Source organism: Pteropus alecto, unplaced genomic scaffold (assembly GCF_000325575.1).
Source record: "Pteropus alecto unplaced genomic scaffold, ASM32557v1 scaffold159, whole genome shotgun sequence".
Lineage (NCBI taxonomy): Eukaryota > Metazoa > Chordata > Mammalia > Chiroptera > Pteropodidae > Pteropus > Pteropus alecto.
In genome coordinates this window covers 363,479-375,588 of record NW_006443122.1, presented here as the reverse complement: position 1 = coordinate 375,588, position 12,110 = coordinate 363,479, and the positions used below count along the sequence as shown (strand labels likewise).

Sequence of the window (12,110 nt, the reverse complement as noted above, 5' to 3'; positions counted from 1 at the left end):
AACACAATTATACCAAAATCAAGATCAAATTCACTGGAATTGAACCATCTTTGTTGTCAGTTTAATTTCCCCGCCTAAAACAATATGTTCAAGTTCTAACACCTGGCAGCTGGGAATGTGACCTTATATAGAAACAGCATCTGAAAACAGTAACTGAATTAGTAAAGATGAAGTCACATTAGATTAGGGTGAGTCCCAATCCAAAATGACTGATGTCTTTAAAAAAGAAGAGGGACATTTGTACAAAGAGATGGAGACACACAGGTAAGACAGCCATGCAAGACAGAGACAGAGATTGTAGTGACAAGACAGGATGCCTAAGGCTACCAGAAACTGGAAGAGGCAGGAAAGACTCACCACGGGGTGCATTGGCAGGAGCATGGCCCTGCTGACACACTGATTTTGACTTCTGGCCTCCAGAACATTGAGAAAATAAAAATCTGTTGTTTTAAGCCACTTAATATGTGGCTATTTGTCACAGCAGCACAGAGTTAGCACAACCATCTATTATGTTCATAAAGGAAAATTATCTAATGCCATCTGATGTGCATAGATGATCAGGTCCTAAAGATATACCATGAGGTAACTAGTGAATGTTGCTCTAAGCCTCTGACAACCTAGATGGCACAGTGAGGGCCTCCAGTAACAGAACTGAGAAATAGTATTTTCAAAAGATAATAGCTTTCAAAAGCAGTAGGGCTTTGTGGTTATGAGGGTAGGCTCTTGAGTCAAACGGTTGGATCTATACCTCCTGACACAGTACCAGATTACAACCAAGCACTGAAGAGCCTCATGCCTCAAATCCCTTTCTTTGAAATGAGGATAATAACAGCCTCAACTCATGGGGTTGAAGTAAAGCTTATGCCATGCAAAGTGCTTACTATTTTTTTAATAAATAAACGTGAATCACTTTAAGGAGTTAATCAAGAAATAGGCTATCGAATTCCACCACTTATGCCTCTAAATGGCCATCTCTTTTCCACCTCCTCAGCTCCTATTCTGAGTTTAAGATTTCATTATCTCTCACCTTGACGAATAAAAACAGTTATATAAAAAAGTTAATCAGATGGGAATCCAAAATGGCAGAGTAAGTAAATGTTGTGTTAGCCTCCTCCCATAACCACATCAAAATTACAACTAAACTACAGAATAGCCATCAGTGAGAATCACCTGAAGTCTAGCTGAACAGAAGTCTTATAACTAAGGACACACAGAATAAGCCACGTTGAGACTATGGTAGCTGAGGTGAGAAACAGGCTGGCCTCAAACCCACAGGAGAGATAGCTCAGCTGCAGAGGTCTCCACTGAAGAGTGAGGGGTCCCAGCCACATACCAGGCTCAGGGTTCCAGTGCTGTGAAGAGAATTCTCCACTATTTCTAGCTTTGAAAATCTGCAGAGACTGTGGCTGAGTGAGATTCAGGATGGCAGAAGTTGCCAGAGTTCCTCTTAAATGGCCCATGGATGGAGTTACTCATTGATGGAGTTACTCATTCACTTTGAGCTCCAACATTGGAGCAGCTGCTTAAAAGACAACAGAGACATACGAGAGTAACTCAATTGTCTGGCTTCAAGGTGAAGGCTGCAGGAGCAGCTGCCATTGTCCCTGTGTTGAGGCCTCTTCCTTTGCATCCCATGGGCAGGCTCCATCTTTCCTGTGTTAAGATTCCCGCCCCCTCCCTCCACCCACCGCTCCAACACATACACACAACCAAATCTGAGTCTGCATTGGTCTGGTGAACTCTGCTCACTCCACCCTGGTGATTCTCTGGGACCCTGTTGAACCTAACTCACACATTACCAGGGGCTCTTTCAGTGGTGGGCAGCCAGCTCTGCCTGCACTGCAGTCTTTCTTGGACAATTGTCAAGGGTTCATGAGCCTGAGAATGGCAGTGGCTGGTCTTGGTGTGCTCTGAGCCTTTTGCTCACTGACCACAGGCTCAGCACTAGTGCCAGACCTGAATTTGCATTAACCTGGTAAACACCACTCACCCCACCCAGATGACTCACTGAGACCTCCCTCACTCAATCTTACACCACCTAGGGCTCTTTCAAGGGCTGAGCTTTATGAGCACGCAGCAGGTGGTGGCAGGCCTTGGGGTACCCTGGGCCTTTTGCTGAGTTGCCCCAGGCTGGGTACTAGTGGCAGCTGGCCTTGGTTCACAGCATGGCCTCTCTCTCATGCCACTATGTTAAGGCCACCCTGCCAAAACTGGTACACATAGCACATCTACCTAATACATAGAAACAGAGAGAGGCAGCCCAAATAAGGAAACAAAGAAATGTATCCAAAATGAAAGAATAGGAGATAACTCCAGAAAAAAAGCTAAACAAAATGGAGACAAACAACCTACCAGATACAGAGTTCAAAACACTGGTTATAAGGATGCTCAATGAACTTAGTGAAAACTTCAACAAAGAGATAATAAGCATATAAAAGGACAAAAAAATAACATAAAAAGAACTAGTCCAAAATGAAGAAAGTAATAACTGAAACCATCTAGAAAGAACCAATAGCAGATTAGATGAAACAGAAAACTGAATCAGCAATTTAGAAGACAAGGTAGCAGAAAACACTCAATCAGAACAGCAACCAGACAGAAAAAGTTGAAAACCACATGATATCACTTATATGTGAGATATAAACCTAAAAGCAACAAATGAACAGGACAAACAACCAGATACTCATGGACATGGACTATAGACTAGTGGTTACTAGAGGATGGGGAGAAGGAGGGAAGGGGGAAGGTAGATGGGGTAAAAGGGGTCAAATATGTGATGACAGAAAGAAATCTAACTATGAGCGGTGAATACACAATGCAATATATATGCACCTTACTGTTAAATTTTACACCTGAAATTAAAAAAGAAAAACAAAATTTTAAATGAGAATAGTATAAGGGGCCTTTGAAACAACATCAAGAGTAACAACATTTGCATCATAGGGGTACCAGAAAGATAAGAGAAAGATTAAAATTTTGAGAATTTATAGGAAGAAATAATGACTGAAAACTTCCCTTACATGGCAAAGGAAATAGACATACAAGTCCAGGAAGCACACAGAGTCTCAAACAAGATGAACCCAAAGAGGCCCACACTAAGACACATCATAACTAAAATGCCAAAGGTTAAAGACAAAGAGACAATTGTAAAAGCAGAAAGAGAAAGACAGTTAGTTTTCTACAAGGGAGCTCTCATATGACTGTCAGATGATTTCTCAACAGAACTTTCTTTGCAGGCCAGAAGGGATTGGCAAGAAAACATTGTCAAGCACTATTTAGAGTGATGAAAAGCAAGGACCTACAACCAAGATTACTATACCCAGCAAAGCTAACATTTAGAATTAAAGGAGATAAAGAGCTTCCAAGAGAAGAAAAACAACCTTCTTAGACTATATCAAGAAAAACTGAAAAATCGAAATAGACTGATCAGGAGCATGGAAATTGAAACCATCGTCAAACACCTACCAGAAAGTAAAAGTCCAGGAGCAGATGGCTTTGCCAGTGAATTCTACCAAACATCAAAGAAGATTTAACATCTATTCTCCTCAAAGTCTTCCGAAAATTGAAGAGAAGGAAATGTTTCCTAACATTTTATGAAGCTAATATTACCCTGATACAAAAACTTGGTAAAGATAACACACACAAAAAAGAAAACAAAACATGTGAAGGACCTGTATAATGAAAATTATAAGATTCTATTAAAAGAAATTGAAGAAGACACAAAGAAATGGAAAAAGATTCTGTGTTCCTAGAATGGAACAATCAACATAGTTGAAATTACCTAATTACCTAAAGCATTATACAGATTTAATGAAATTCCTTCAAAATCCCATCAGCATTTTTAAAAAATAAAAATAAAACAAAAAATCATAAGATTTGTATGGAAGTACTAAAGACCCCAAATAGTCAAAGCTATCCTGAGAAAAAGGAATAAGCTCTGCCCGACTTCAAATTATGCTACAAGGTGACAATAATCAAAATGGCATGTTATTAGCAGAAAAATAGACACACAGACCAGTGAAACAGAATTGAGAGTCCAGAAGCAAGCCCCCGTTATATGAGTGAAAAATTTTCAACAAAGGAGCCAAAAACATAAAATGGGGAAAGGAAAGCTTCTTCAATAAATGGTGCTGGGAAAACCAGAAAGCCACATGCAAAAGAATGAAACTAGACTGTTGTCTATCACCACACATTTAAATTAACTCAAAATGGATTAAGAACTTGGATATAAGACCTGAAACAATAAAATTCATGGAAGAAAACATATTTACTAAACTCATAGACCTTAGACTCAAAGAGGATTTTATGAATTTGACCTCAAAAGCAAGAGAAGTAAAAGCAAAAATAAATGAATGGGACTATATCAAACTACAAGGCTTCTGTACAGTAGAAGAAACCATCAATAAGGCAAAGAGAACCATCCGAATGGGAAAGTGTATTTGCAAGAAATGCCTCCGATAAGGGCCTAATATCCAAAATGTATAAAGAACTCATGTAACAACAAAATACACAACTCAATAACAACAACAACAACAAATCCCCAAACAATCCAATTAAAAAATGGGCAGAGGATCTGAACAGGCAGTTCTCCCAAGAAGACATACAAATGGCCAGTAAACATATGAAAGGATCCTCAACTTCACCAGCAATTAGGGAAAAGCAAAACAAAACAATAATGAGATCCCATCTCACATCTGTTAGAATGGCTATTATCAACAGGACAAGTAGTAACAAGTGTTGGAGAAAATGTGGAGAAAAAGGAACCCTCAAACATTGCTATTGGGAATGTAAGTTGGTACAGCCACTGTGGAAAATAGTATGGAGGTTTCTCAGAAAACTAATAATTGATCTACCATTTGATCCAGTAATCCCTCTACTGGGTATTTACCCCCAAAACTTGAAAACATTTATCCAAAAAGATATATGCACAATGATGTTCATAGTAGCATTAGTCATGGTGTCTGGGACATGGTAGCAACTGAAGTGTTCTACAATAGGTGACTGGATAAAGGAGATGTGGCACATATATACAATGGAATATTACTCAGCTATAAGGAGAGTTGAAATACTTTAATTTGCAACAACATGGACAGATCTTGAAATAACCATGCTAAGTGAAATAAGCCAAACAGAAAAAAATTGAAAACCACATGATATCGTGTATATGTGGGATATTAATCTAAAAGCAACAAACAAACATGACAAACAGAGACTGGTAGACATGGAGAGTGGACTAGTGATTACCAGAGGGAAGGGGAAAAGCAGGGAGGTAGATAGGCATTAATAGGTCAAATATGTGTTGATGGAAAGAAATCTAATTATGGGTGGTGAACGCATAATACAATATATATATATATATATATATATGACTTTCAAAAATAACATTGGAACAGTGGGCAATTAAATGAGGAATAAAAACAATGCAGTGTATATACTATGTACTATTGAATTGTACACTTGAAACTTATTGGATTTTGTTAATGTCACCCCCAAATTAATTAATTAATTTTAAAAAGAAAACTAATTTTAAAATATATTGGCTAACAAATATTCAAAAAAATAAAAAAATATATAAATATTTTATGACTCAGCAATTTTCTTGTGGGTATTGATTCAAAGTAATTCAAAACACTAATTCAAAAAACTATATTCACCTCTATGTTCATTGCAGCATTATTTACAGCAGCCAAGACATAGAAGAATCTAAGTGCCCATCAACAGACAATTGGATAAAGAAGCCGTGATACCTATATACAATGGGATATTACTCAGTCATAAAACAGAATGGAATCTTATCGTTTGCAACAACTTGGATGAACCTGAAAGGTATTATGCTAAGTGAAATAAGTCAGACAGGGAAAGATAAATACCATATATGGAATCTAAAGAATAAAACAAACAAAACAGAAACAGATTCATATGCACAGAATACAGACTGATTATTTCCATGTGGGCAGGGGTTTTGGGGCCTGGGTAAGACAGGTGAAGGGATTAAGAAGTACAAATTGGTAGTTACAAAAGAGTCATGGAATATAAAGTAAAGCATAGAGGATATAGTCAATAATATTGTAATAACTATGTATGGAATCAAATGGTACTAGACTCGTCAGGGGGATAACTTCATAAATTAGATAAATGTCTAACCACCATGCTGTACCCCTGAAACTAATATAAAATAATATTGAATGTCAACTCTAATTGAAAAAAAGAAGAAAGTTATGACCACAAAAAAAGACATAAAAAGTTAGTAAATAAAATGTTAATCGGTCAAAATTAAAAGAAAAGATGGTTTACATTTGTCTTTTGGGATATTTTCATTTGAAAAAAATTGTATATTAGATCTGGATATCCTAAAATTTGAGGAAAAATGTGATTATGTATAAGTTTTTTGTAAAGTCATTATATTTAACAGGAATTTGTTAAAACATAATAAATGTTTAATTAAGGTGTCAGATTTGGGGGGAACAAAACAGTAAAGTTGCCCTTTGAATCATACAGTTCTGTTTCCCTTACTAAATGTGTGGGCTTAAGGTAAGCAAATCTTGCAAATAGGTACTTATAGTAGCTGATTCCAGCATCACTTACAGAATAGGAAGGGCAACGGGGGTGGGGGGTGGTAGTCATAATTTAAGAAGCTTGGAAAGAGTATTCTAAATGTTGTCTAGGTCACCAATTTTCTAATTTGATTTATGATGCCAATGGTCAAGGAAGAAAAATGCCAGTACCAGAGAAAAGCCAGGTTTCTTTGGTTCTCCCACTCCTGAGAGTTGTCATCTGCTCATTTGAGGCCTGGGTGGTTCCTGCCATAGCAAAGCTGAATTTGATCAATTTTTTATTCTATCAATTTTGAGAGAGTTTAGTATTTTTACTCTCTTATGATCACAGTGGGAAGAAGGAACTTATAATTTTCACTAGTATAATGAGCATTTCTAATTATGTTATTGATTTTCAAGCCTTCATATTCTATTGATATGTTAGAAATTATTTTGGTTAAGTTTGCAGCAATACATTTTTGTTTGCTGCAAACAAAAATGTTGCAGTTGTTGGTGCATGGATTTGCTTACTTGTCACCTACTAGTGATAAACTAGTTAGATGTATAGGACAGTGGTGTGTGGTGACTTTAAGCAGAAAGTAACTCAGAATTCACTACAGGTCTACACACAGTAGAACTTTTATTACCCACACTCTCTGGATATTTAAACATCACAGGAAGTGAGCTGGGTATACTTGGTTTTAGGTGTGGATTAAATTTTTTCTGGAGATAGATGGGAATCTAGGGATAACTACCTGCAGGGACTATATATCCAGTGGGAACTGCTTACTTACCCTGGGCCAAACCACTGCTCCAGGATGAAGGGGTGCATTAAAGAAATGCATGCATGAAACCACACTACCATGAAAATCAAAGAAAAACCTGAGGTCTCCTAGTAGAGAGAATCAAAGAGGAACTGTCATTTGCCAAGACTGGCACAAATGAGAATCTTTGATGTTGAACAGTATGTGTGGGTGACAGGTACAAGTGGATCTGTCTCAGGAAGAACAACCCAAGGTAATGGAAAATGTTCACCTGGACAAGGTAAGAGCACTGAATCAGCACAGAACTTTATTTTTCTTATATGTAATAATGGAGGATAACATACCAAAATGAGATGGTTCTCACGTAAAAACAAACAAACAAACAAAAAAATCCACCACCACCACCACCACCACCAACAACAACAACAAAAACATGGCAAAAAGAACATGCAAAGTACAAACCCCTGAAGTTAGAGAGCACAGAAATCTTTCTTTTGGAATAAAAACTGGATTACGTATTATTTCAGTATTTATACACAAACATACTCTCATGGGCCATGGGGTAATAGAATTTGCCTAAATATTCAGAAGTACATCTCAGTCCATAGATCTGAATTCATCCCATGGGTGCACTGAAAAATTGCATCTGCAAATATTGTACTACTTGGAGTATCAAATCCAGGGTATTTTACTGCTCTTAGGCAACATGAGAAAGTGATCCAAACTTCTTTGGGTGTGGTGGGCTCTATTTGGCTTAATAAAAAGGTGAGTGAAATTCACAGGCATTGTTGTAGTATATGTCCACAGCACAAATTAAGAAGTTTGTCAGAGACTTTTTCTTAGTTATATTTTTTAAAATGTGAGTATTTTTGTGCTTGGGTGGCAAACACAACTTCTCTTGCCTCTCTGACTTGGAGAAGTCATGGAAGTGATATGTCTGGAAACCTCACCTGCTGGGACATAGGAGATTGTAAAGAAGATTCTTGAACATGTCAACCATTGTTGGAGCTCAGAACAAACAGCTATAGCCACAACGCTTCAATTTAGTGCCAATAAATTTTAAACTGAAAATGCAGGTTCAGAGGATAAAGAGGAATAGCAGTGGAAAATTGGTATTCTAACACTTTATTTAGCAGTAGAATTTGTGCAAAGAACAAAGGCATCTGGGGTAAAGATAAACAAGACGATCCAGAGAAATGATATATTGCTCGATTAGAAAGCAACGGTAGCAGCTGGCTTTCAAATTGAAAGCCATTGATAAGTGTTTACTCAGGGTTTGGGACATGTTCTAGTGTATGTTTGACTCCTAGATTGTCTCAGAAGTCACCACAGTAAAGTCTGGATCCTTGTCCAGAGGTGAGACTTAATGAAGGATGACAACAGCAGGGCTCACTCTTGTAGCTCTGGCAGTGCCTGGGTAAATGCCTCCTGCAGGGGCGGCACTCATTTGCATACAGTAGACACTTGCAGTAGGGAGCTGGCTAAAAGAAGCAACTTTTGTTACGAACTCGGAAATGACTCTTAGAGGGAGGTATGTATGCTCTTCATGATGGCAGAAATTTTATTAGGGAATTGTATGAACCAAAGCATCTGGCTAGCAAAAAATTGGCAAAAAAGTTGTTTAAAACTTGCAAACAAGTCTCTTTGCAGTAGCCTCCTTTAATTGATGAAGAATCATGTAAGTTTCTTACTTATATAAATGTGAGTCCAACAGTTACCTGGGGCATATCCAGACTGTCACTGAAGGGGAGGGAGTATTTAAGTTTTTTCTCTCTTTGAGAGGCGAATGTTACTGGACTCCCTCTGATAGATTATAAGGGGAGGTGATACAGAAACTCATCACCTGAGCTTGGCACAAGGCCCTCTGATGTTTGTAGAAAAAGGGCTGATTTGGGCTCATGTATGACTGGAACTAAAACCTTTTTTACCCATTCACACTGGCAAGGGGAATTTTTCTGGGGAAAATGTCTGAGCTGGGCGGGACCTAAGAGAACAGACTTGCACAACGGTCTGAGTAAAGCAAGATGCCTTAACAAGAGTGAGTAGACCACTTTTGACTGGGTAATGAGGAGTGTGGCGCGATCAGGGTCCCGGCGCTGAGTCCCAGGCCTGGGGTGGGCTGGTCAGATGCCTCCCTCTCAGGTGCAGCCCCTTTGGCTTTGGAAGGTAGACGGAGGCATGTTTCAGGACTTCAGAAAGGAGGCACCCTAGAATCCCTGCTCTCTCCTCTCTTTAAGCAATTGTGTTGACAAAGAAAACAGATGTGAATATATTTCTTCTATAATCTGCAGGAGCTGAAGGAAGCTCGTCAGGCGAGTCTCGCCTCTGCGACAGTTTTGTAGCCCAGCGTGGTGTCTGTGTAAGCCCAACCACCATCTGCGCCCTGCAGCTGTTCCTACACTATTGGTTGCTGACTGGACCGAAAAAGAATACAGATTGAGAGTTTCATTGCAGAGGCTCACCTGTGACCAACACCTCGAATTTTGCTTCGTTGTAGTAGGTGGGACTCTCAAAGAAACACGTGTACTCCCCGCCGTCGGAAGCGTGGACAGGACGGACCCTCAGGGACACGAGCCCACGGGTGGCGTTCTCCAGCAGGACCTCTGCCCTTGCTCGGTAATCCTGCCTTTGCGGCTCCGCGGGGTCCTGGGGGCTTGGGTAACGATGCACCAGACCCGGGGAGTGGGCTCGGTACCACCTCACCTCCATGTCTCCAGCGTCCCTTGGAGGGCTGAGCTGACAGGGCAGCACAATCTCTTCCTCAACCACAGCGATGACCGGCGACCTCGGTCCTATCACATGGAATTGCCCTGGAAATAATGAAGACAAGGATGTGTCATCTGTGGGCTGGTGGCAGGCATGGGTGTGACCCTCTGATGGTGGGGTGGGGCAGACCTAGAGGAAGGGTGCTCAGTCACACTTTGAGCGTGACAGGGAACAGGACACACATCCGTGTGTGACATCAATATGACCCTAACTACAGTTTAATTATCTTTCCATTTGCCTAGGACTGGAATTCAAATGCATGTAAATTACTGTAAGTCTTATCTATGTCTTTCTGAATATTTTCTCAGTAACAAAATCTTAAAGAGAATTGCTAAAATTTAAATATTTAAAGTTATTTTCTTTGCTTGTTTATTTCTTCTTGACATTAAAATGTTTTCCCAAGTCTACCAAAAACAACTGCATCTCATTTCACATTTGTTTTTCAGTTAAAGAGACCTTCACAGTTGGCAAGATTAATAAATTCCAGAGATCTGCTAAAACACGGGGCTTATATTTAAAATACTGTGCTCACTTAGATTTGAGTGTAGAACTCACTTAGATTTTTATCACACACGAACATAATGTAAACAATAAAAAAACGAAATGGCAGGAGAAAACTTTTGAAAGCGATGAGTATGAGTATTGCCTTGATTGTGGTGGTAGTTTCACAGGTGTTTGTATATGTGTTGTAAATTTTTACACTTCAGTTTTTCCTGTGGCCTCAACATTGTTGCAAGCAGGCTGAGAACACTTCACCCAGGTGGCTACGTGCACAAGTGTGACAAGGCTGGTTTCTGTCACAAGTTTCCTGCTTACCCTCCTCTGACTATGACTTAGTGACATTCAAAAGCAGAAATTTCCTTGTGCCTTTTACTTGTGTGTTTCACCCCAATAAAGTCATGAGTCCTCTCCCTTTCTCTGCTTCCAAACTGCTGGGTTTACTCCCCTCATTGTTACCTGCCCCCTCCCACAGCCCCCTCACAGAATGTGACCATATCCCTAAGATTTGTTGTGAAATAAACTTTGTTGTCCTGAGCCTCTCCTATGTCTCTTCTTGTGGCTGCACCTGACCTACTATCTCAGAATAGAAAACAGCATGTGCGGCATCCACTCATCAAATTGTATGTAGTAAAAACACTGTTTGTATATCAATTTCCACTCCATGAAGGTAATTTTAAAAAAAAGGAAACTTCATAAATTTAATAGGTTTTTTTCAGTTCTGTTATAATTTTTTTCAACGTTTCAATTGTTTTCTTGTGTTTTTAGTAGATGATATTTCTGAGGTGGTAGACTGGGCTATGATTTTAGATTTTAAAGTTATCTTTTATTTGTTGACAAAATAACTATATTAATTTTACTGCTCAATAGCATGTTTCATTATAATATAGATTTTCTGTTAAAATATATGAATATTCCACTGTATACTTTTGCATTTAAATGGAATACTTTGTACTTATTTCAACCAAACCATTGCTTGGCAATCCTGTGCATTCTCAATTGGACCAATTTTCTTCTGTTAAAATAAAATTTCACATTGGAAGTAACGATTTTAAGAGCACAAACACACAACTATAAACATAAAGGTATTTGTTGAAGCCCAAATTATCTGGACACTGTGCTAGGTCCTGAGTTCAATGGGCACAGAACATCCCTCTAGCAGGCATGCGGACTTTTTCATAGGTTAAGCTTTAGAAGTAGTGTCATGTAAAACTGAACAGAATGAATAACAGGAAGTGTATTTTAAGATACCATGTTTATATTATACATACCATGTTTATATTATATTATATATAGTTATATATAATTAATTATATAGTTATATATAAAATAATTATATTATTTTATCTTCAATAAAATAGATAAAATAGAAAAGGAAAGGGACACAGAAAGATAGAGATAAAGAGCCAGGGATGAGAAAAGTCCTCAGGTTTGCAGGTCCAGGAAACAGGAAAAGAGCTGCAGCTCTGCAGATGTTCTTCTGTGAGATAAGGTTGAGGCAGGACAGGGTGAATTTCCCTGAGGGGAGGAAACAAGCCCTGCAGGGAGA

General features: G+C 38.7%; 1 protein-coding gene across 1 annotated transcript in view; it reads right to left on the bottom strand.

Moving 5' to 3' along the window:
- The window catches only part of LOC102881749 (butyrophilin subfamily 1 member A1), a 47,783-nt gene that overhangs the window by 34,766 nt on the left and 907 nt on the right, over window positions 1–12,110 (bottom strand). Inside the window, exon 2 of the mRNA XM_025040553.1 lies at window positions 9,760–10,107. Coding sequence (XP_024896321.1) covers window positions 9,760–10,107 — 348 coding nt within the window. The remainder of the gene's footprint in view (window positions 1–9,759; window positions 10,108–12,110) is intronic.